Source organism: Caloenas nicobarica, chromosome 1, assembly GCF_036013445.1.
Source record: "Caloenas nicobarica isolate bCalNic1 chromosome 1, bCalNic1.hap1, whole genome shotgun sequence".
NCBI lineage: Eukaryota > Metazoa > Chordata > Aves > Columbiformes > Columbidae > Caloenas > Caloenas nicobarica.
Window position 1 is genome coordinate 83628760 of NC_088245.1, and position 24299 is coordinate 83653058.

Below are 24299 nucleotides of genomic sequence, written 5' to 3' on the forward strand. Positions count from 1 at the left end.
ATTTGATTCTCCCTCACTCACACTGTGCAACTCGCAAGAAGACACCTGTGGAACTTGCACAGCACGTAAACCGGTAGTTAGGTGCCAACAATGAACAAGAAAGGAGTTTATAGCAATATAAACAAAAGAAACAAGAAGACTCAAGAAGCAGAGAATCCCTACTCTGATAAACACAAAGCTTAGGCTCTGTGAAGTGTGAGACGCCTAAGGTATGGTGTTCAAATTACATTAAAAATTTAGCACTTTTCATAGGGATCCATGTGTTTCCTGTAAAAATAAAAAACCCCAATATTGTGAAAAGGCACAGTGTAGTAAGATTAGCTTTTTGAACTAGATAGATGGATAAAGCTGTCAATATCTAAAGAGACAGGCTCTAGGAAAGGTTAGGAAGGAATGGGGTTGGAGAGGAGAATGCCGTGATTACCCCCAGCCTCTCCAGCAGCTCTGTGACGCTGGCTGCGGAGCAGATGCAGAGCACCATGGGCACCCTCCTGGGGGATCACAGAGCAAGGCCGGAGCTGAGTGAGGGACAGTGCCTGTGAATGTGCAGTCAGCATCATCCGTGCAAGTCTCGTGCTCCACGCTTGAGACCTGAGTTGCCTTTTTAGTTGCCCCAGAAGACTTCCCTGAACATTTTTGCAGATAAAATGTTTGTCTGGTGTCTGCATCCATGTCTGGTTTTGGCCCTATTTGAACTGAGATTATTATTAAAAAAAAAAAAAAAAAGTTGAAATAAATTATATTGACGAGATGCTGGTCTCTATTATTGTGCCAACATATGCAGAACAGAAAACATGAGAAAGTGGGAGGAGCTTAATATATAATGTAGAATTATGGCTGGTAGTGTTTAGAAGCTGTGGCAAAAATGCATGCAATTTCAAAGGTGATCAGAAAAACTGTTTTGAGAAAGAAGATAAAGTTACAGTTAAACTGGGCACTGAAAGCCCTTACAGTGCCCACAGGGGGCTAAAACCCACTGCAAAATGGGACTACAGCTTTGATGCTTAACGTCAGGTCTCTGAACCCATATTAACGAACATAAGTAAACGACATCATTCCTGGAAGAACTCAGCGCTCATAGTGCCTGTTGAAAGGCGTTCAGACACCACAGTGACAAGCAGAGTACGGAAAAGCTAACTAGCTGGTGTCACGAAAGTGAGAGTCAAGGTGAACCCCTCCTGTTATTTACTCCTGTAGCAACTCTGTCATTGAGTTTGATTGCCTGGATTTCACCTCATCTTCCTAACGTGAAGCAACTTTTTTTTCCTCAAAACAGCTGTCATCTAAGTAGCCCTGCCTTCCCAGGCGCCGGCTCTAGATCTCCAAGGCGCCCCGCTCACAGAAAGTTTCCTGCAGCCTTTAAATGTCAGCCCTCTGAATGCATTTTGACCCTACATAAAAACCAGGGAGTTTGTTCAGACTCGAGCACTACTTGCAGACAAGCTGTGATCACGAATTCCTTTTGCAGCCTCCAACGCACTAGTGATGATGGCCGACGTTTTAACTAAACACAGGGAACCGATGCCTTCACGCAGAGTGGCGCAATGGTCCTGCGAGGAGCACAACGGGAGCCCACCCCTCTGCAAAGACAGGGAACGCAGATTTTATGTAAAGGTAAGGCCATGTTCACTTTTAATGAATTCCTCTGTGAACAGCGGGTAAGCCTAATATTTTCCGGGATAAAAGACGGAAATTTCAGTCGATTTGTCACCATTTGAGAGTAACTGAGAAAGTCCTTCAATGGCCTGGGCACCCATTGCCTCATGCAGCAATTATCCTGGCAGCCGTCAGGCTCTCTCCACTGCAGAAAAACACATGCAAAGTTCATCACTCGGGCATTTGCTTTTAGTTTGTTCAATGCGAAAAAAAACCAAAACCGAAAACAAAAAAAGAAAAAACCATACACAACAAAACAATCAAATAAACACAATCCTCTTCGTATCCGGCTTCTGGAGCCAACCAGAATCTCAAAATCACAGGCGTCTTGTGCCTCCCATCTAACGAAACTCTGGTGGAGGCGGGGAGGGACGTGGCCGGGGGGGGGAACGGCGAGCGCGGGCCGAGGCGGGGCGGCCACACGCCTCAAAGCGCCTTCGCCTCTCAGTGGGTACGGACAGACTGACGGATACTTGCCCGTAGACATTATGGCGAGCCCCTGCGTGGAGTTGAGCAACAAGATGAAGATGCCTGTCCTGGGGCTTGGCACTTGGCAGGTACCGGGGCGGGCAGAAAAAACGCTGTGAAGATCGAGGAAAAAAAAAAAAAAAACAAAAAACAAAAAAACCAGCAAAAAACTGCGACAGAAAATGGGACTCCCACAGTGTGGCGTGGGCTGCCGTGGAAGACACGTCCCTGCGTGGGGGCCGGGGGGATCGGTCTTGGCGCCCGCTCGCAGCGATCGTGGCGGCTTGTGTGAGCAGGCGGGCTGCCAGGGGGAGGCGCGGGGCGGGGGCCAGAAAGGGCCTCGGGGAGCAAAAACGCAATTTAAAAATGGCAAAAACTAAAAGAGGGGCTGAAGAAGGTGGAGGCAGGCAAAATAAAGAGGAGGGGAGGCAAAAAAAAAGAAAAAGAAAAGCAACAAGAAAGCCCCAAATGTGGATGGTGAAAGGCTGCCTGGCCCAGTGCTTGGAGCTCGCTGTCCTGGGATGGGTCACTGGCTGATGGGAGCCCTCATGCCATGAAGCTGCTTTCGTGAGGAAGGGTTTGGGGAAGGTAAACTGGCAAAACTGTTCGGGCAACATTAGAGAGCAAATTAGGGGAAATGATGCTGGGCATTATGCTGCTGAAAATGGCAGAGTCAAAATGTCTTGCAGAAACTAATTCCTTTCTGCTCTATTTTTAACTCACAAGAATGCTGTTTGCCTGGAAAAGTTAAAACTCGGCTGACAAGGAAACACCAGCAGCAGGAAAGGGAGAGTTTGCAGAGCTATCGCATCAGTGAGCACTGGGAGAGGGCCATGGAAAGCTCACGGTTTGGTTTTTCTCGGTTTCAGGCTCCTCCAGGAAAGGTGGAAGAGGTGGTGAAGTTTGCTATTGATGCGGGCTACCGCCTCTTGGACTGTGCCTATTTCTACCAGAATGAAAATGAAATAGGGAATGCAGTCCAGCAGAAGATCAAGGAAGGGGCTGTGAAACGGGAAGAGCTCTTCATTGTCACTAAGGTACAAGGATGCAGGGTTATTGGGGCATTTAGCTTTTCTCAAAGAGAAACCCTAGTTGCATCTGGAAAGTAACCTAAGGGGTTCTACAGTATTCACTTCATGGTTGTCGTGTGCTATAAATTTCTTTCTATATTTGCAATTTGAACCAGGCTTGACCTAAGTAACCATTGGCAGCATTGGAAAGATAGTGTTGCTGTTGCTGACCTAATAATTTCCTTGCATCTATTAAGTCACTTAATTATACTGAATGTTCATTTGCATGCACCCTAGAAAGATAAGAAAAAAAAGATGAGACAGAAGTCTGAATTCAGAGGTGCTGTGCTACTCACTGGTTTGCAAGACATTTGAAAATGGTGTCGTGTACAAAATGTAAGCCTGAAAGGGAACAGAAATTAAAGTATGGAACTTCAGTCTGAAGTATTTACTTCATTTCTTAGTCTCATCCACTTGTCTTGGGAATACTTTCTTTGCCAAAAAGTGAGAACACTTCAGCTGAAACACTTATGACTTGGGGTTTTCAGCAACAAAACCAGAAAACACTGAGCATAACTAAGCTTTTCCGCATAGTCTTTGTTTTTATCAAAGAACGTGTTTCAACTTGACTAATACTTGCAAGTTCTTCTATTTAAACAACTTGAATTTTCATTTCAAAAATTAGGTAGAGTTGACAGCAGTTCTCAATCTAGCCAGTTAAAAGAGTCAGATGGAGGGTAGCTATGAGCTGCTCAAGACTCAAAATTTAGGCTGAAAAAAAATTGTAACAGCTTTACTGTGTCAGATACACTTGGCAGAGTGTTACATTCAATTCTGAGAATCTCTTGTCATAGGTAGCAAAACTGATTGTCTGCCTTCACTACTGACTCCCTTATTTGGGTGTGTTTGTCCCGCCTTTCTATGAAAATATTGGCATCCACTGAATTTGCATCCATTCAGTGTGCACGGGGTAGGTGGAGAGGGAGTTGTGCTCCTAGACCACCAAGGGAGAAGCTTCTGTCCCCTGGTCTGGACTATGGAAGCTATAGGGTCATGATTGCACTTGCTTTCTTTCCGCAGTTGTGGAACACATTTCATGAGAGGTCCCTGGTTAAGGTAGCATGCAAGAAGAGCCTCGCTGCACTGCAACAGGAGTACCTTGACCTCTACTTGATACACTTCCCTATGGGATTCAAGGTAGTCCCACTCTGCACTCCTCTTCTTACATGGCTAGAAATATGGTGCATTCTCTCACCCATGCTGTGACCATCTTCATTATGCAGCTGCAATATACTATGGTTCATTTGACTCTTCCCTGAACCTGGTGGTGGCAAGCATTTGGTCACTAACTAGGTAGTGCTGTGTTTTAGTGCCTGAGTCTGGCTTTCCATGTTTGTTGGAGCAAGATAGCAATAGGTATGAGCATTGCTAATGACTGCGAGTCTTCAGGGAAACCGTAACCAACACACAATGCAGTTTGGGATTGTTGCCTTCTGCTTGGCTGGAACAGTGTGAACATCTCAGATTTTGGAGATGTTGGCTCAATCTGGAGAAACCAAGAGTGAAAAATGAAGCATAGCACAGAAAGAATGTTTCTTATTCCCCCTGTCTACAGCTGTACAAAACAGATCAAAACTGTAGAATAAAAGTAGGGTGTGTTTGTTCCCTTCTCTCTAGACCTGCCTAAATTACATAATTACTACTAATCCCCACACTTTGTATGCAGGGATTGATTTGTAGAAATATGGTCCTTGTCCAAAAGAGAATACCAATGAACGTGTAATTTTTAGTTATACAATATGTTTAAATAATCTGCTAACTTTCTGCCTGAAAATCCAGTCAGAAGTGCTAGTAAACAGTAGGGGATTCAACTCTTTTAAGAGTCTATGTATTATCTGCCTTGAAATAACAGGCTGGTGAAGAACTGCAGCCTGTGGATGAGAAGGGTAGGATTATCCCTAGTGACACCAATTTTCTGGACACATGGGAGGTAAGTTGATGTTTGCCTTTTTGAGCAGGTGTCAGCACTATAGATGAAGCAGAGATTTGTGTGCACAATGAAATTGAGGAGTAGGTTTGGGTACAGAGGATAGTCACACAAAACTGTATTTCATGACCAGAATGAGCAGAGCTGCTTCTACCTCTTGTTTTGAGGAGCAAGAGGAGGCTGTCTTTATGAAGACTAAAGAGGAGGAAACTCTCAGCACTGTAGGTGCTGTCACTAAAATAATATTTGAATATGCACAATGGTGGAACTGAAGCATAGATTAATCCAGGTGTGGCTGTTGATTTACTGGGTGTTTCATCCAGGTGGAGTATTCTCACACTTTTCAATGTCGAGTATCAGCATCTGAGGCTGTCCTTCAATCCTCATTTCTTCACAGACTGAGAGGATTCAGGGTCTGCTCCTGCTACCTGCACCTCTGTGATCCTGCAGCTCTGGCAGTTAATATTTTCTCCACAATAGCAGACTACAGTTGCAAGAAAGTATTTTGAGGTAACTGAGTTTGAGCTAACATCCTCCCTACTGTATTCTGCCAACACAGAGGTAGTGTGCTGGCATGGGAGGAGGTGGAGGGGTCTCCCTTGCATTATTAGTTCTGGTAAAATGACTCCCACAGCAGCCAAAGCAAAATAATTTCATTTCCCATTACAAAAAGGTTGACCAAGCTTATATTACTTTCCCATCTGCAATGGGATGTAAAGCATACAGATAATATAAGTTGCAAATGTTATTTTTTTCATTATTTGAGATACTGTTACTTAAACAAGTCTGGGTTGTTTATTGTTTTGTCACTAGCTCTAGGGAAATAAAATAATGTAGTTGCCAGTAATACCACCTCATAAATATATTTTGGTTGTCCTTACTCATTAGGCCATGGAAGAGCTGGTGGACTGTGGTCTGGTAAAAGCCATTGGTATCTCGAACTTTAACCATGAGCAGATTGAGAGAATCTTGAACAAGCCAGGACTAAAACACAAGCCGGTAAATAACCAGGTAAGATTTTTATTTCCATTGACGTCAACTAACCTTGAAATATTCCTAAATATTTTCATGTTACACTTCAGCTCGAAAACTTGCTTCTGCCATGACCTTTAAATAGTTTTGGTGGAATGGAAAGATCTTGCAAAGCACTAGGTACTGCTGGTTGTCTGAAAGTCCCTTCAAGTCAGTACTGCCTGCAATATACAAGGCCTTGGTATGGTGTCAGTGTTGATGATTTTTAGTTGACAGGGATCTCAACAGAAAATTTTTGTAGATTTGAAAGCAGTACCATACAAAAAGTATGGATTATTCATATCACAGTAATATGAAACAGGTGAGACTATTTCATGTTCAGACATTAGAAAACAGTGAAAATATCCATTACCTTGTATAAGACCTTGTGACTTTGTGCTACACATCCTCTCTTTCACATTCCCAGTGTCACAGCCCAAGTTGCCACAGGCCGATTTCTGCCAGCCCTGGGTTAACCAGCGCAATCCCCACTGCGAGCTACTGCACAGGCAGGGGAATGTACAGGAATGCTCTAACTCATTCACTGGACTTATATATTTTTCAACATAAAATAAACCGTCTCACTGAACTTCATTATAAAAAGGAGGCTTGAAGCATGCAATTATATAAAAAATTCTCACCACGCACTTTGTGAATGAAACCACAAGATGGCAGGGGCATCAGGACCTTCTGACTTTCTTCCAGAAGAGACCTCTTTCACTTGGCTGAGGTTGCTGAATGTCCATGTCTGCCGGCTTGGGAACAGCCAGGGAAAACCCCACTCTGGGTCCCGTGCAGTCACTGTGCTGCCTGTGCTGCTGTGCTGTGGTGCCAGGCTTGGGGCTAGTGTGTGCACCAGTTAGGCTTAGCACAAGTGGGACATAGGACTTGGAAGGTCTTACTGAGGCTTATGAAGTTTTGGTGGGGGTGTACCCAACTACCCCCATGTTAAAAGCTGCACCAACTTCAACAGTTTCAAGAACTTCATGCTTTGACTTCAGTTTGCTTTGCTGTGGGTGTGCCTGTGCCACACACTGTTGTTATAGTAGTTGCCTAATCTAGCTCAGGTCTAAATTACTGTACATGGATTTCATGTCACCATGCCTGGCAGCAAAGCTATGGCATTTATAAATGGCTGGGTATGTGCATGGTGCCACGTTATGCAGCGTAGACATAGCCCTGTTATCATACTATGTCTTGTGGAAAGCTGAGCAGCATCCCCATGTAGGCTTCTGTTGTTGTCCAGTTAAAGGATATCTTGCCCCAGTGGCTGTTTGCAACATGATCTGAGCTAACCTAGGGAAGCTCATCTCCCCAGGCTGCTTCAGGAGTTGGGGAGACTCCTTGACGAGAGGCTGGGCAACTCAGAGCAGAAACTAAACTTCAGGTACTCTGAGCTCCCCCTCTGAAGATGCAATCCTGCTCCCTAGTAATCCAGGGAGACTGATTTCCCTGATTCGTGACACAGAAGTCACTTTCAACCTTCTTATCAATTTCTCACTTTGTGTAATATGTAGTATGAGGAAGCCCTGTTCTAGGCCTCTAGATATTGCTGTGACATGAATAACTTTTTAATAAGATTTAATAAGACATTGGGAGTCTTTTCTTCACATTTTCTGTGACCCAAGAGGAATTTAAATGTTATGCTCTGGAGCCCAGTGCAGTCTGCCTGTCTGTCAGCCACTGTGTTTCTGTGCTTGCAGATTGAATGTCACCCATACCTAACCCAGGAGAAGCTGATCAAGTACTGTCAATCCAAAGGGATTGCTGTAACTGCCTACAGCCCCCTTGGCTCTCCTAACCGTCCATGGTAAGAAAGCATTGCAGCCTTTCCGTACACAAACCAATGAATTTTCAACTTGATTCTTTGAGGCAAGTGGTGTAAATAATGTGAGTATAATGAGAAAACTGATGTAGCTTTGTTGCAGCCTATTTCACTCAAAATGTCAGGCTTCCTGCAGGGAAGCTAATACATTTCTACTATCAATATCCTGGCTTTTGTTTTTAATAGGGCCAAGCCAGGGGAACCTGTGCTGCTGGACGATCCCAAGATTAAAGAGATTGCAGTTAGATACCATAAGACCCCTGCTCAGGTAAATGGAGTTGTCTGAAGAGAAGGAATAGTTTGCCCTGACAATTTTACAAGCTCATGGCCAGACTCAGCAGGTGCTGCCTTCTCCAGAGGTACAGTATATTGAGGCTGAACTACACTTGACTCTTCATACTGCCCCAGTTCTTACCAGCATTCATACGAATTATTAGGTATTTTATAAGAGGTCTTGAGTGCCGAGTTTGTAGAGGCTGATCAGCCGTGATACGTGGCTACCTCAGGTATCCTTCTTCCTAGGGACATTTCTTCTGCTCACAGAGAGGTGCTTGATTCTTGAGAACCTCTTTCCTCTGAGGTTTATTTTGAAATTGTCAAGCCAACTTGTTATTCCTTTCTCCAGCTAAGTTATTCTTCAGAGAAGCCCTGTAATTTGCAGACTTATTTGAGTGCTCTGTTTGCTTGTGTTTACAAAGAATCATTGAAAACTGCTTGATTATTCAAGGTGAAATTTTTTCTTTATTAGTTGCTAATCACATAAATGAGTTCTTGCCCAGACTGTGCAGGAATTGCACTTCAAAAAAAAATCCACATGTTCACATGCAATCAGCCATATTCATATTGTAAGACAGGCAGAGCAGGACAAAAAATTGTATGCAACAGTCCTCTTTTGAGGGGGAAAAATCTTTCTAAAGCTATAAAAATTACTTTTTCTTTTAAGGACTTCAAAAAGCTTAACCTAGATGAGGTACTTACCTGTGAGCTCTAAATAATCTGTGGTATCTTTATGCTTATTTGGTCGGTGCACCCATGTAACACAAGCCAAAGCATCATCATTTTCCTCTCCCCCTCCAGCCTAAATGAAAACAAAACAAATACTGCAGAGGCTGGGGTGTAAAAACAAATGGATCAGAAACATTGGTAGTTTGTCAGTAGACTGCAAGCAAATGCTGACACATCAAACTCCAGTGTGCCAACTGCTTGAGTCTTACAAAGACTGAACATGGTTGTAGAAAGATAAAAAGTAAGAACACAAAATACATTTGAACAGATTTCTTGGTACCCCTGTGTTCATGTTCCTCCCTGCTCTTTCCTAGGTTCTGATCCGTTTTCTTATCCAAAGAGATGTGATTGTCATTCCCAAGTCTGACAAACCACAGCGTGTTGAGGAAAACATCAAGGTGAAGTCTATGTCGGGACTGCTGCCACCTCTTTACACAAGATAGGCACACGCACCCATATCTCCCTCTGTGTTTCCAAACAGCACCCAAGGTACTGGAAGGGAGCAGAGAGATGTAAAGCCTGGGGCTCAGCACTACCTAACCATCTGTACTTTTTCCTCTGGTGAAAAGCATTTTGTTCCTGCCAGGAGAGAAATGGTTTACACCATTGTGGTCTGAGCTCTGCTGCCCTGGAAAGGGAATCCCAGTTTTGTGCTCGCCCTCTGGGAGATACTTTTCAGGGTGTAAAGGAACAAACTTTGGACACCAGACCCTTTATGGTTTATGTCTCACTTTGAGGCTGTGGTTCCCCTTGGCAGGGAGATTCAGCTGGATGTTTGTTCATGAGGCCTGGTATCTTAGATGATATTTCCATGTTACCTTCAATTCATGCTGCTACATTTTGGACTTACTTCTCCTGTAACCACCAGCAAGAATTGTTAGATGATTGATTGACTGTGAGACAACTATTTGCAGTTGTTACCCAGTAGTCCTCTGTTGTAGCAGCAATTTTTATTGCTAGTTCCAATCACAAATGTGATGCATCAAGAAATCCATCCTTAGCACCTTGAGCTTTCTGCCTGTGCATTACAACACAAACTGTAGTGGTGTTTGGCTTCAACCACCCAGAACTACAAGGCATTGGTATGAACAACATCTTGGAGCAAAAATGATTATTTTGATTATTTCAAGGGCGAATTAGTATTTGGCTAAGAAAGAAGAGGATTGCTTAACTATGCTTAGTGTGAATGCAGTCTGTTCGTACCTCAAGTCATAAATGCATGAAGCACACTTAATAGCTAACCACTCATGAAGCTAAGTAAACAGGGTTTGGGTTTTTGTTTTGTTACGTTTTTTTCTCCTTCTCTCCCTGCTAGGTATTTGACTTTGAACTGTCTAAAAAGGAGATGGATGTCATCCTCAGCTTCAACAGGAACTGGAGGGCCGTTCCAGTGCTTGAGTATGTTCTATATTATCCATTAGGCCTATTTCTATCCATATTTTCATCCTCCATATCTTGAAAAGATACATGACCAAAACCAGGGAGAGCTCATATCCTAAACCCTTGACCCCAGGTAATGAGACATGTTCTGGAACTGATGTCAAGAGGCAGATTCATTCAGGGCATTCCCTTCAGTGTTTTGGTGTTGCATGTGCTTGTTCACAAGCCTATGCTCAAGTTTCGCTGCTGTCATTAGTTTGAATGCCTTGGCAGTGGGGGAGAGAGACTGTAGTAGGGACATGCTGCTGAAGATACATTCTACAATACTTCAATAACCAGTTCTTTCTCTTCTCAGTGCTGTCAATCATAAGGACTACCCATTCAAAGCAGAATATTAATGCCAGTCGTTTCTGTGAGACCTCCACGTAACGCCTTCCAGATGGGAAGTTGTACTGTGTAGCTTGATCTTGAATTCACTTCTGTACTTGACAATCATGAGTAGTTATTTGTCCTCCTTTTTTAGGAGACCATCACTAGCTGGTACAAGAACGCATCAATAGGGATGTGTCTTTTGTAAAGATGGTTAGCAGAAATCTGGTTTTGATTAATAGTTAAAAGACAATGTTTCTTCATTTCCTTTTTTTCCTTGTCTTCCATAATTAAAGACATATTTAACAAAAAACTCAAGTTATTTACACAACTTTTTATATGTTATTTCCAGTGAGGTCTGTCATACTGGCCCATGAGTTGCTGTCAAGGAATGCTTTTTTAAATTACTTTGCTTTTTACATACTCGTAATTTTTTATAGTATGAATTCCTAACGCTTTAAAATTTTATATGAATAAAGTTTGAATAACAACAAAACTTAATTAGTGGAATGCTTAAGTTGTTTCATACAATTAATTATAAAATTGTGCCTGAAGTCTGTTTCTTAATTTTTTTTAACTTTTAATACAGATAGAAATAAGCTTCTGTGCTTCCTGTACAAAGACAATAGACAGAGACTGCTTTGTGGCCTCCACATCAAACAGGATCATGTTCTAGCTAGAACCTAAAGAACAGATTTGTTTCTATTACTCCACATAGCTCTCCCCCTCTAGACAAATTGAAATCAAATTCTTGTGTGGTCAGAGGTGAAAAGGGGAAGACAGCATCATATGCAGTGATAATACACATCAAAATCTGCCCAGCTAAACATAAGGGCTACCTACAAAGTCAGACCGACTTGCTCTGGAAGTCTCAAACAGAAAATTAGATTTTTGCAACTCTGCTGGTAACTTTCCGAACAATATATCCAGACAAGGACTGGCTTCATCTAAGGAAAACCTGGGAAAACTTTGATTTAAAAACACCAAAGAAAAACCTGAGATAGACTCACAATCAATTTAAGGTATTTTCAAATGGGTAATGCTAGGCCAAAGCAAAGGCAGGGCTGAAAAAGGGTGTTTCATGGCACGCCGACAAGAGACGGTCTGGCTAGAATGCCAAGTGAGGTGCAGGAAAGCATGATCAGAAACTAAGGTGGCAATCTGGTATCATCTGAAAAATCATCACCTCATAGTGGTATCAAAACACAAAAAAACTTTCAGCACTTTCGAGTTAGCCACTGGGATTTGTCTTTGGCGAATTCTGCCAGGAGGTGGTGCCAGCTGGTGGGAACAAACCATGACCGCACCACATTATGCTATTTCCTAGAAGTAAACACGATTGTGGCCAGCATGCTTCTGCGCTCTCAGAAAAGGCACTTAACCAGGAGCAAAAGATACTTATCCACGTAATAAGGAAAAGTGTCACTTCAGTGAAGCTTGCAGAGAAACGGAGCAAAGCAGTTAGTCAGTGTGAGGCAGAACAGGCACACTTTTAATTATGCAAGCTCTTTTCAGGTTAAATTAGGCATCATGCAATTATTAATATTTCTCCCCCAGTACTTCACAAAGCTGTGCCTGCTGCAACCTTCCCACTGCTTCCCATGGAGCTGGCAGCAGCCTGGGGCTGGGGGGATGGCCTCTTTTGGGTGGCCATGACCTGGTTAGAGTAGGGTGTTATGTGCCGTGCTGCTGTTACAGCAAAAACGAAGAGGCTAGGAGGACAATGGGAAAGCAAGCAGTTCCCCAGGCTTGGTCCCTGTGATCACCCAAGCCTGGAAGCACATCCCACTGAGACAAACAGAAAAAACATGATGGCTATCACACAGAAAACCTTTTTCAAAGCAGGGAAGCAGACAGCTGTACTGCTAGGTCAGAACCTACTTCGTTGAGCATACTGACTTTTGGATGATGCACAAGTCCTGTTTTGTTGTGATAGGCGTGACAATTAAGATTTCCACACCCCCGCCAATAATATTTAGGTTAAAGTTTCTGATTTTATGACTTGGCTGTCTGCTGTAGGACAGCACATCAGGAGAGACATCCTTGGAGATTCTCTGCAATGATGAGACCTTATTTTATACAGCCCTTGCACGATTCACATCCCAGTTACAACTGGCTTATTCCTACTCATTAACAAACAGGGGGCTGCTGATGGAAATATTCCATTTATTGTGGATGCAGTTTCAGAATACATTGTTTGAACAAATCATTTTTATTGCAGCTATCGAATGTATTTGAAAGACTCAAAGGAGTGTTTACAAAACCCCCAAACAAAAAACATGACAACTCACAGACAATGGTAGGCATAGTTTCACCCCCTACAGATAACTACGTGCATCTCTGTGTGTAAGCAAGATGCTTCAGCCAAGAAGGGGAGCTCATCTTTGGGTTGAAATATAACATTAGTTTTCTTCAGGAAGAAGTAGGATGCTGTAAGAGATGGAAGTGGTGCAAATGGAGCTCCTGGTAGTTCTGATGCACAACCAAACTGTTAACTACATACTCGGGGGTGACTTCAGTTGCTCAGTTTATGCCACCCATACACTGTAAGATGTAAATGTGAAACTGTATGTCATGAAATTCCAACCAAGCTGACGTCTTATAGCCATGTGTTTACTATATACAATTCAAAACATTTGTAAATAGAATATTCAAGAAAGAGTTAAAAGAAACACTATAAAGATAGAGGTTTACTTCATTTTAGGTGAACTTGGTGTACGGCACTGATGGATGGCAAGATTTAGTGTACAGTCATTTGAAACAAGCTCCAACTGTGGTGGGGTTTGGTTGGTTGGTTGGTTTTGGTTTTTTTTGTTTGCTTGTTTGAATTATGGTAGTTTTCTATAAATTAAATTGCAACATTTTATACAAGTGACCTATTTTTGACCTCTGTAGCCTTATGTTTTCCTCTTTAAAAACTATAACTTTCTTTTTAATTACCCATTACTGGGCAACTGACATTTAAATTTTTTTAATACTTATCTCACCATACCTCTAATGGCAATTATGAAATCTTACTATAGAAAAGTGTGTGATTTTGTCTTTATTTTTTTAAGCTGTGATATTGGCTAATTATGTATGTTTATGACTAAATATAATACTCTAGCACGTATTAAAGCATTCTACCATTAGTAGTGCCTTTAGGCTAAACTTTGTAAAGCTATGTGTGTAAATACTCTAAATTGCATTCAATTACTAGTCACTAACAACAAAAAAAAATCAGTACCGCTGTCAGCTAACATAATCATCCAAATTTAGGTATTAACTTAAACTAGAATGGAAAAGTTGATACTTAAAAAAAAGTATAAAATTAAAAAAAAATCAAAACATGTTATTGATGCAGTATTTCTCATGACATGGGCAACTTACAGAAAATATTACATTGTCAACTAAAGATATTTCTTCCATGCCTTAGTCTAAAGTGCAGAAAGAAAGACTTCTGTATTCCAAAAGTAACCGTTGTTTTTATAGGTTTACTGCACACCTTTCTTAAACAACTTCACTCTACATGCATGTTGGGTTGACTTCTTATGCCAGTTGAAATCACTGTTTAGATACATAGTTATGACTATCAGTAGGAGAGTCTATATATTTCACAGCATGGGTTTCTTGTGCAAAGGCAGTACTATTATGATGAATGTCTAGACTGATTATTAAATACAGTGCTAATATACATGGTTTTAACTGGGATAATGCAAAAAAAGACATTTTGGTAAATAAACATAAATATAAAAAGAACAATTTAGCACTTTTTCCTTTTTTTTTTTTTTCCCAACTGATTGGTCCATCGTCTTTAGTGGCCTCCTATGGTTCTTTCTCTAATTGTCTCAAACCTGCTGAGAGAGATAAAGATTAAAGATGGCTTGAAATAACCTGAATGCATCTCTAAAATAGAGAAGTCATGTCTCTAGATTTACACACAGCATGTAAGAAGGTAGGACACAAGCTGGATTCTGTTGTGCTTGCATACTGGGATCACTCAGAGGTGGTCTCCAAGAGGACAGGCAGGATTCCACCTCTCTCACCTCTGACAACCCTGGGAAGCAGCTCAGGCAGAGCTCTTTAAAGCTATTAAACTGGTCAGTGAATTTCCATCCTGCCCCATTGGTCCTTTGGCACATAATTCCTTTAATTGGTTTTATCTGGAGTGATTTAGATTAAAATAAAAGTTTTTAAAAGCTGGCAGGGTAATTTTCCTGATTTCTTTCTGTACAACTTGGTTTTGTTTCTCAAACTATTGGTTTCAAAATGACAGTAGTAAGATTCTTTTTGCCTTGAGAAGACACCAATGCACAGCTCCAGCAAAAGCCGTGCTGCTGAGTGCATTTGAAGTCCAGTCCAGTCTGGGAATGCAGGAACACGAGAGAATTGCAACTAGAGGAATTATTTTTAAAAATCAACGCCGATGAATTTTCATCAGGCTTCACCATTACCCAGTGGCAGTGTTTAAAATCAGATGCAGGGCTCGTTCTCAGTAGTACTGAAATCTTCCCTTTCTGCTCAAATAATGCTGCTGCTGCAACAGCCTCACTTTTTGGGTTACCCCTCTTCACTCATAGGAAGCCATATCCATTCCTGCTGCAGCCTTTAAAAGAGCCTTTCCCAGATGCCTTGCATTTGCTGTAATTAGTTAAATGACCATCCCATTCCTCAGACCTTACACAGTTAAATGACACTCTCCAGCTATATCAAACATGCTATGCATATCACTCCAACAAGGCTTTGCAAACGTGTCTGGAGAACTGCTAGTCCCCAGTCCTCCTAGAAAGATGATTTGAGCTTATTTCTTAAGCATTCCTGTTTTGATGATATTGCAGTGGAGCTTTTGAAAGGCAAAAAGGGGTTATTTTTTGTATCAACATTAATAGCCCTGGGATTTTAAAACTCAGTTGTTCTTAAAGGAAAATGTGGCTAAGTTTCTATTTAATATGCAGGTGTATTATTAGAATTACTTACCATTAGTCTCTGATTTTTTCCCCATAGCTGATACCTGTTTGAAAAAGTAATAACCCATTGTTAAAATTGAATATGGGAAAATATAGCTATTTCTAACAGGAAAAAAAATCAACTCCATGCAAAAGACAGATTTCTACTCACGACAGAGCTCTGCCAAATAGCAATATAAAAGTTACATGCTGCCCATGGCTTTCTGTGCCTCATTGTCCTTTCTTGTATAGATAAATAGGCAAGTTAGTAACAAGAGGCACGTAGAGGCCTAATTCCAACTGACAGACTGTATGAAGGCAAATGGCACATCCCCCTAGAAAGCCTCCCAGAGATATTAACCTTTTAGCAATGCTCTGAAGTGTTACCTTAGAAGAAGCAGCTGGCTTTTCAACTGACTGCTTCTCCCAGAGATTACGTCTGCTGGATACATCTCCTGGTTTTAAATCCTGTATTTTTAGAGTAATGTCAGAGAACAGAAACCAACATTAGTTCAGGTTTATTTTAATTTGGTAGACAAAAAGCTTGAATGTGACTTCCTCATAACAAAAGTTGAGGACCATACAGCAGTGGTAAATATTACATTGTGTCTCAATTATAAAGCTATTCAGAATGACACTTCACATAATCACTCTACACAGAAATACATGATTTACAACAAAATTCAACCCTGTTGCATGGATGTAGTATTTCACAGACTGGCCATAACTTATTACGGTCATATTACGGAGTACAGTGAAAAGCTACTGCACCATTGGGTTTTAAGTAAGACAAATCAATTCTGAGGAAAAAAAAAATCAATAATGGTATTTCCATTAGGGAGGAATTCAAAAGTAACTTGTCTCAGGTATTTTAGATCAGAATAAAAATATTTCATTAAAAAAAGTTAAAAAAAATAGGACTTCTAACACAACAGAAGAGCAGATCCTCCTGTGCATTAAACATAGGTTTCAGGATTTACCACTGTTGTCTTTCACATCCCATTGCATCCTTCACTTAAAACCTTAATGTGGACAGAAAAGTCAGGTAAGGTAAAGTAATTTAAAAAATAATAATGCTCTCTGAAAAGGAGTGTACATGGAGACTCTACACAAAACTCCATACAAATTTCAAGTTTCTCTTTGGGGAAAAGCAGGGCTACAAATCAAGAAGACATATTCTAGGCTAGTAGCAATGTACCTGTTTAAGGACAGACAGATTAGTGTCTGCCTCTGTGGCTGGCAAATGAAAGACTCTTGAAACAATTTAGGACACAAGCACTCTCCTTTTCAGAAAGTGTTCAAGTCCTGCGCAGTTTCTGGAGCCTTGTTCTTGCTATCCATAGCCTGAAATAATTTGGGATCTGTGATTTACGTTCACCATAAAACTAACTGAGAACTTTGATCTCTCTGCTTCTAATTGGATGTTGTTCCAAAACCACACAGGAATCTTGATGGTCAAAGGTTTGAATAATTATTTATTTTTGTGGAATGTGATGAGGATAGGAAGTTATTTGCTAACTAAGAAATTCTAGGTTTCACTTTGATTTATCCTGGTAAGAAAAAAAAGTAAAAATCACACAATACAGATGTATATCATTCTTCATAGTCAATTATAAACAGGTTTACCTGACCAACTTAGCAAACAGACCCCCAAAGAAGAAGAATAGGAGGGCAGGTTTCTTCAAGCAGAGATATTGTAAGAAGAAAGAACAATCTATTGAGAAAGAGGGAAATGAAGACATAGATAGAAACAGTTGGCTCAGGGGAAAACATGAGTTTAGTTTTACATTATCTGAAAGACAATGAGGGGAAAATCTGGAGGCAGATTCTGTGCTGGTTTTCAGTGATTGTGATTAGAGTTTCTATATTCATTTCCATTAAGACACAACCTCCATGCAGCTACCAGTAAATATTGACATTATAGAATCATAGAATAATTTCATTTGGAAGAGACCCTCAGGATCATCGAGTCCAACCATAACCTAACCTAACTCTAGCACTAAACCATGTCCCTAAAACCTCATCTACACATCTTTTAAACACCTCCAGGGATGGTGACTCCACCACTTCCCTAGGCAGCCTGTTCCAATGCCTGACAACCCTTCCCATGAAGAAATTTTTCCTAATATCAATCTGAAGCTCCCCTAGTGCAATTTGAGACCATTTCTTCTCATCCTATTGCTTGTTACTTGGGAGAAGAGACCAACGCCCTCTTCGTTACAACCTCCTTTCGGGTAGTTGTGGAGACCAATGAGGTCTACCTTGAGTATCCTTTTCTCCAGGCTAAACAGCCCCAGTTCCCTCAACTGCTCCTCAGAAGACTTGTGCTCCAGACCCCTTGCCAGCTTCATTGCCCTCCTCTGCAGTACCTCTAGTATTTAGTATATGTCCCTAGTGTTAGGGACAACATTTCAAATTTCCAGCTCTTCTTTGGAACAAGTAGGAGTGTGAATTGAGAAAGCATATATCAGACTGCACCTTTTGTAAAGGGCAAGTGAACTGGCAGAAAAATGCTATGGAAGTATATAGGAAGAAACCAGTTCTTTAATAAAGTCTCAAGAGGGCCTCTGTGAGAGTCCAAGAGAGGACAAGCAGCAACCACCAGCTGGTTGAGGAAGCACCAGCACCACTTCTGCCCCAGGTGAGAATGTACTTACTGAAGAGATGGTTGTTGCAGGTTTACTTACAGAAGGTTTTGGAGCAGGTGATTTGTTGCTTTCTGGGGTCTTGGTTAACCATTCATTGATACGACTGGAGACACCAACCTTCAGTCCAGCAGTTTCCTGCAAAATAATAAAATCTAATCAGAAGACTTTCAGAATAGCTTTTGCCTCAGTTTAATATAGAGGTCCTCACTGAGACTATGACTGGCTAAGTTATCCTGTGTGCTCTGATGATATTGTCCCTATGAACTACACAGCACTACCACCCTCTAGTTTTCAATAATGATAAACGTGAGCTGACATAATCATTTCCACTTTAGCGCTAACCCAAGAATAAATGTTAGACATAAACCTGCTGTTTCTGTCATAGCCCTGAAGTCAAGGAGAATAAATCCTTAGCCTAGAAGAAGACACCAGTCTTAGTCTAGATTTTTGGTTTGTTTTGGTTGTTTTTTGGGTTTGTTGTTTGGTTTTTTGTTGTGGTTTTTTTTTTTTTCAAAAAAGCACATAATAAAGGAGCTAAGTGGCATGAAATTTAAATCATTAAAATAAGCCTTTAAAAGGTTAGAACAAATTACTGAAATTTTATGGCTATCTGTAATAACTTCCTTCAATCTATGGCTCAGTTTTTCAGCTGTGATGAATGCTCATCAACTCACATCAATTTATAAAAAGGAAATGTTGCCTTAAGGACTTACGTAGAAAAGATAAAAGTCTCACAAATGCTTCCATGCATGATCTATAAAACATCATCATTATCTTGCTTATTTAATCCTCCTCTGCCTCTCAGAAGAATCTTTCCCAACACAAAGAATTTCTTTGTACTCTGCTTGAACTGCTCAGATGTATTTGTCTAAGATATCTGATGTGCTTCTGGAATGTCTCATAACTTAGCTCAGTATGTCACTAAATTTTTCTGTTATACTCGATGTTGCAGCCACATAATTTTGTGGGTTTCTGAGGACTGCAGTATCCTTTGGGATATTTTTCACCAGTGATGTCAAGAGGAGCAGTTAGGCTTACTCATAGCAACATGGATGGCAAGGCCAGGTCCATAACATAATTCTTTATAATCACTAAGTGAAATTAAACACATACCTTATTGGGTGTTCCTGTCCCAGAGGGTGATGAAAAAACATTCCCTTTCTCCCACATGCTCTTGATATTACGGACACCCTCAGCTGGAAGAGGAAGGTCGGAGGCTGCTGGCTTAGCTGGTCTTGCAGCCTTTGTGCCCTGCAGAAGAATTGAGGCCAGTTGGTGTTTGGCATAAAGAGCTGCAGTTGCAGGGTGGTTTGACCCTGGGGCAGCGCTGGGGAGTGTGAGAAGTTGTAAGTGGTTCTGGTGATGATCGCGTAAAGGCGGAGAGGAGTGCCCAGCTCAAGAGATGCCACTGAGACTTGCCCCGCTTTGATCTGGAGTTGTAGCCTTGACACAACAGGCTATGAAAACTGCAGCCACTTAGATTTTGGCATTTGTTACATTTCTAAACTCTCCAAAACTCTCCAGCACTGAAAGGCTTCCTAGCAAAAAGGTTAAACAGACAGCAATCACAGGAAAAAAAAAAAAAGTGGCTTTGTTAATAGTTCTTTAATTACTAAAGTTTCCTTTAAGTTAAAGGATAACAAATCTTAACTGATTAATACCTTAATTGGGTACCATGCTTAGACTCTCTATCTGAACCAGTAACTTTCACATTGCCTGTACTCACTGATTTTTAAAACAGAACAAAAAAAAGCCAAGACAAAACCAAAGCCAAAACAAAACCAAGCTACTCCCCTCCAAAAAAACGACAAAAAACCCCCCCACCAAACACCTATTTTTCCTTGGGCTATGAAAAGTAAAAGCCCTCACTTCTGGCTTCAAGGCAGATGACTAGCCACTGCTTGTCAAAATCACCTGGGGTCAAGTTCTTCATTTTATTTTGATTCTGTTTTTCCTTTCTCACTACTCACCTCCCTAGTTCACTAATGTGCCTTTCTTTGCCAAGAAATTTCACTCCGAAGTGTCAGCCAGCAACACAGGCCCAGTTCATTGCTCTCCTAAATAAGCTGCAAAGTCAGCTTTGCTCAGGGTGACTATCAGCTCTCTGCTAATAGTAGCCTCGTCAGCCAAGAAGAGGATGCGACTGTCACTCAAGAGATGTTGACTGAGTCCTTCAAGAGCTACTCCAAGCTTACAAAGCAGACAGAGTAAATTGTAGCATGAAAGGGAAGACACAAATCTGAGGTTTTGTTTAGATATATATCTAGATGTTGGTTATAGGTGTTCCTCAAGCATTTTGTTGTTGAAGTCCCAATAAAAAAGAGTTTGTGAACAAAAATCCCTGCAATTCTTGATCAATAAAACATAGGCTGATTAAAATCCTAAAACAACATTAGTAACTACAGCCATCATGACCTGGAATTAACTTACCACAATTGCACTAGTGTATTGCTCAAGTCTACTGTCAATCTTTGAGACAGCTCCTGTTGTGTGGGTGGGTTTTGTACCACTGTAGGAAGTAGGAAAAAAGAGAGAAATAAATTAGTATTCCCTCCAATTAAACACTGCTGTTTTGACTGAGAGTATCGTTTTATTGCTTTACCTCTTCTGAGCGGATTTGTTCAAAAATTCTGCTCGCTCCTCTATCTAGAAAAGAGAAAAACAAGAGCTATAAGTTTAATAATTAATAAAAAGGCAGCCTGTAAAAGGCCAGGCTAAAATGTCATTTTAAATGTCAAAAGGTCAATCTGAAAGATATGCATTCCAACAGAAATCACCACAGACACGCATAGAGGTTTTATAGTTATTAGGAGCCTATTACGCTGCAGTCATAAGGGTGGATATGTTTTCTGCATTAATGTTTGCACCCAGCATATTTCTCATTTGTAACAAGAGAGTAAACCGCCAATACTGAAAAGAGAAAAGGGAAGAAGTTTATTTTATGAAAGGTGTTGATATTCACAAAATCAATGTCGAATTTCCTCATATCTCGCATGTAAGAGCAAGTATGTATCTCTTGAGACAGACAGCAAATTTAATAAAGTTTTTCCGAGTTGAGACACCAGACTAGACCAGGTTTGGAACTCAGCCACATACCGTATCTCATGCATGTTTTTGCAGGACAGTGACAATTTAACTTGAGCTTCAGAAAACCAATCTGCTTATGTTCAGCAGGGTCATTGCTGAATCAATATCTACCAATTATACAAATTGGTATCTTACATTTCATCATTATACTGTAAATTTTCCAAGGAAAAAGAATCATGAAGGTCTCATAAGACTTATGCCAAATCTCTCAGTAATTTGAAAACAAAAATACTCTCTCCCAGAATAAGGTTTTAAAACATTTTATGATGGGCGGGTGAAGAAATACTTCAATCAACTTCCTCATGTCTCTTCTACATTGCATTGTTCCCCTGCTTGTCCCAGACTTTACAGTTTCCCTTAAGAGTAAAATATACACAAGCAGGTCCAGGGGATAGAAATTACTATTAATCAGCCTGGCTGGATTCCTGGGGATTCCCTGGTCTCAGTATGGGTTGTCCATTTTCAAGCTACTTTAACAGTGAGTGCTGTGGCATTCATGTCTTCAAAACAGGCGATGACAGCCATTCCTTTAAATGGTTCTCCTCGGTGCCCTTAGGATCCAGGCTGTACTGGAATACGAAATCCCACAGCAATCCCATCAAAGGGCATGCATGTTTTATTTCTCAAGCCCATACAAGCAAAAACTTAGGCGCTTCACTTTGGGGCATAATTTGACAAACAAGCTCACTGGAGGAACTCCAGCTAGCATCAATCTAGCTCAAAGGCACTTCTAAAGCTCTGAATTTATATATATATATACAATTTACAGAGTAATTTACGTTAAAAGTTTTAATGCCAATATGTGATCTAAATACAGTCCTGAGTGGAAAGACTGGGCGTTGCTCGGGTATGTACCAACTGTTTCAAGGCATTGTTGTCAGAAGGTGGCAGCAACACGCCGGGCAAGAGCCGCAGGGTCGCGCACACGCTCCCGGGTCCGGAGCCGCGGCTCTCCCCCTATCAGCCCCAACAACTTCGCAACTTGGCTTCACCCAGAGTAAATACAGTCGGCATTGCGAAAAAATGAGCAAGTAAATTATTTGGTTAAAAGTGACTAAACAGATCTACGATGGTGACTTACAACACGTCACCTCTCCTCAATTATGGTACATTAAGAAAAGTTTCCCGCAACACTGATTTCTGAGTGATAACCAGCAATGCACCAAAATGATGAGTTACACTAACAAGAGATGCTGGTTTCTCCCATGCTCTGCACAAACAGGTAATTCCCTGACTGCAATCGGTGAAACCCTGGCTGGCAGCAAGGATGAACGATGTGAACTATCTGAAAGAACCAGGACTCAAGGTAAACATCTAATAACTCATTTACAGCATCTTCTAGTTCAGATGAACATCTTACAAAAGGGTCAGATCTTAAAAGATACTAACAGTAGACTATTTATAGTCTGGAACAGGCTGCCCAGGGAGGTTGTGGAGTCTCCTTCTCTGGAGACATTCCAAACCCGCCTGGACGCCTTCCTGTGTAACCTCATCTAGGTGTTCCTGCTCCAGCGGGGGGATTGGACTAGATGATCTTTCGAGGTCCCTTCCAATCCCTGCCATTCTGTGATTCTGTGATTCCTGCATTCAGAAAGCAGAGATGTTTCTGCACAACAGGAAAACCTCGTTCAGGAGGCACTGGTGTAAGAGGGGATAGGTTGGAGGGAAAAGGAACATGTATGTATTCCTGGGGATGTAGTAAAAAGATGTGGGGTGGTTCATTACCTGCTGGAAACAGCATTTCTCAGAGCACCTGCTGTGGTATCAGGAATAAGTCAGGGATTGTTCAGAACAGAAGAGAGAAGAAACAAACCACAAAATAAGTTAAACAGGAAAGCAGAGCTAGGAAGCAACCCTCAGAGCTGAACATGGTCCTCTTCCCAAAGAAGCAGGTGCCTTATGTGGATGGCTAACACATTTTCTGCACATTTATATGAGAATTTGTTCTAGAGCATCTTCCTCAAAACATAGTACGTATGGAACAGAACCATACATTGAATACACTTAGGCAAGCACACCTGTATACACACATGTATTCAACATATAGGTCAAATACATTTCCACTGCACAGCAACATCTAAAAGTCGTTTATCCACTGCACACCACATAAACACCATGCAAATTAAAATACTTGGCACATACTGTAAACAGTATTACAAAATAGATCTGTAAGAGAAATAGACAAAGCAAGGTGGTTAGCACAAAATGCAACACAATTCCTCGGTTTGAGACCAGGAAACAAGAATAATCTTTTTGCTGCATTCATTTTAACAGGATCTTGTTAAATAGCTTGGACTATGTTTTGTCACCATGGAACACTCATCAAGGCCTCTGACACAGAACATACACATACTCTGAAAAGTCAGCCTGCTGTCCTCTAATTAAATTATGACCAGAGAGAAAGAACAAGCGATATCAGCCTGCATCTCTGCCACCTAACCTCAGATGCTTAAAGTCAAGCAATTAGTCAAAATTACTCATTTTTATTCCTTCTATAATCAGTGAAGAGGCAGAAGAGCTCACCTCACCCTAGCAAAGGTGGGATTTCTTGTCCACTGAGGGTGGCTTCTATTCTCCCTATTAACTACCGAAGAAGCTTACATTAGACAACAAAATGCTTAGATGGATACCTACACTTCTGCTGGTAAAGTCAGATTAAATGAAACAAATGGACATAAATTGAAGCCATGCAGAGTCTCACACCTGGCTAGGGCCTTATTCAAAAGGGTCAGAACATACAAGTGGCAAGGCATAAACCAAGCAAAATGTTATACGGAGATATATGTATGCATTTTTTCATATTCAATATTACATAGACATGTTTTGTTCACTGACTGTGCAATAAATGTCTTGCCTATTAAAAATGCAGTTAAAAAATGCAGTACAGTCTTCTGTCTGTACATTCTCCAAGAACAGAAACAGAATGGA

At 41.1% G+C, this 24299-nt stretch overlaps 2 protein-coding genes across 10 annotated transcripts in view; one reads left to right on the forward strand and one right to left on the reverse strand.

Moving 5' to 3' along the window:
• The first annotated feature begins 2134 nt into the window (after window positions 1–2134).
• On the forward strand, window positions 2135–10756 carry LOC135988347 (aldo-keto reductase family 1 member B7-like). Of its 2 annotated transcripts, XM_065634269.1 has the most exons (10): window positions 2135–2213; window positions 2994–3161; window positions 4215–4331; window positions 5047–5124; window positions 6010–6132; window positions 7836–7942; window positions 8144–8225; window positions 9277–9360; window positions 10278–10360; window positions 10698–10756. In XM_065634269.1, exons 1-10 carry the CDS (start codon window positions 2145–2147, stop codon window positions 10738–10740), a joined length of 954 nt encoding a protein of 317 aa, XP_065490341.1. In that variant the 5' UTR covers window positions 2135–2144; the 3' UTR covers window positions 10741–10756. The 2 variants fall into 2 exon arrangements, with proteins under 2 accessions (XP_065490341.1, XP_065490332.1); XM_065634260.1 differs by lacking the exon at window positions 10698–10756 and having other exon boundaries at window positions 10278–10421.
• A 2148-nt stretch (window positions 10757–12904) lies between these two features.
• CALD1 (caldesmon 1) overlaps window positions 12905–24299 on the reverse strand; it is a 206054-nt gene continuing 194659 nt past the window's right edge. For 6 of the 8 annotated variants that reach the window (XM_065632208.1, XM_065632191.1, XM_065632244.1 and 3 more), the window contains 7 exons: window positions 20887–20930; window positions 20715–20793; window positions 19398–19535; window positions 18324–18419; window positions 16024–16104; window positions 15668–15701; window positions 12905–14547 (listed from right to left, as the gene is read on the reverse strand). In XM_065632208.1, coding sequence (XP_065488280.1) covers window positions 14516–14547; window positions 15668–15701; window positions 16024–16104; window positions 18324–18419; window positions 19398–19535; window positions 20715–20793; window positions 20887–20930 — 504 coding nt within the window. In that variant the 3' untranslated portion in view covers window positions 12905–14515. The remainder of the gene's footprint in view (window positions 14548–15667; window positions 15702–16023; window positions 16105–18323; window positions 18420–19397; window positions 19536–20714; window positions 20794–20886; window positions 20931–24299) is intronic. The other 2 variants (XM_065632226.1, XM_065632253.1) reach the window with 1 other exon arrangement.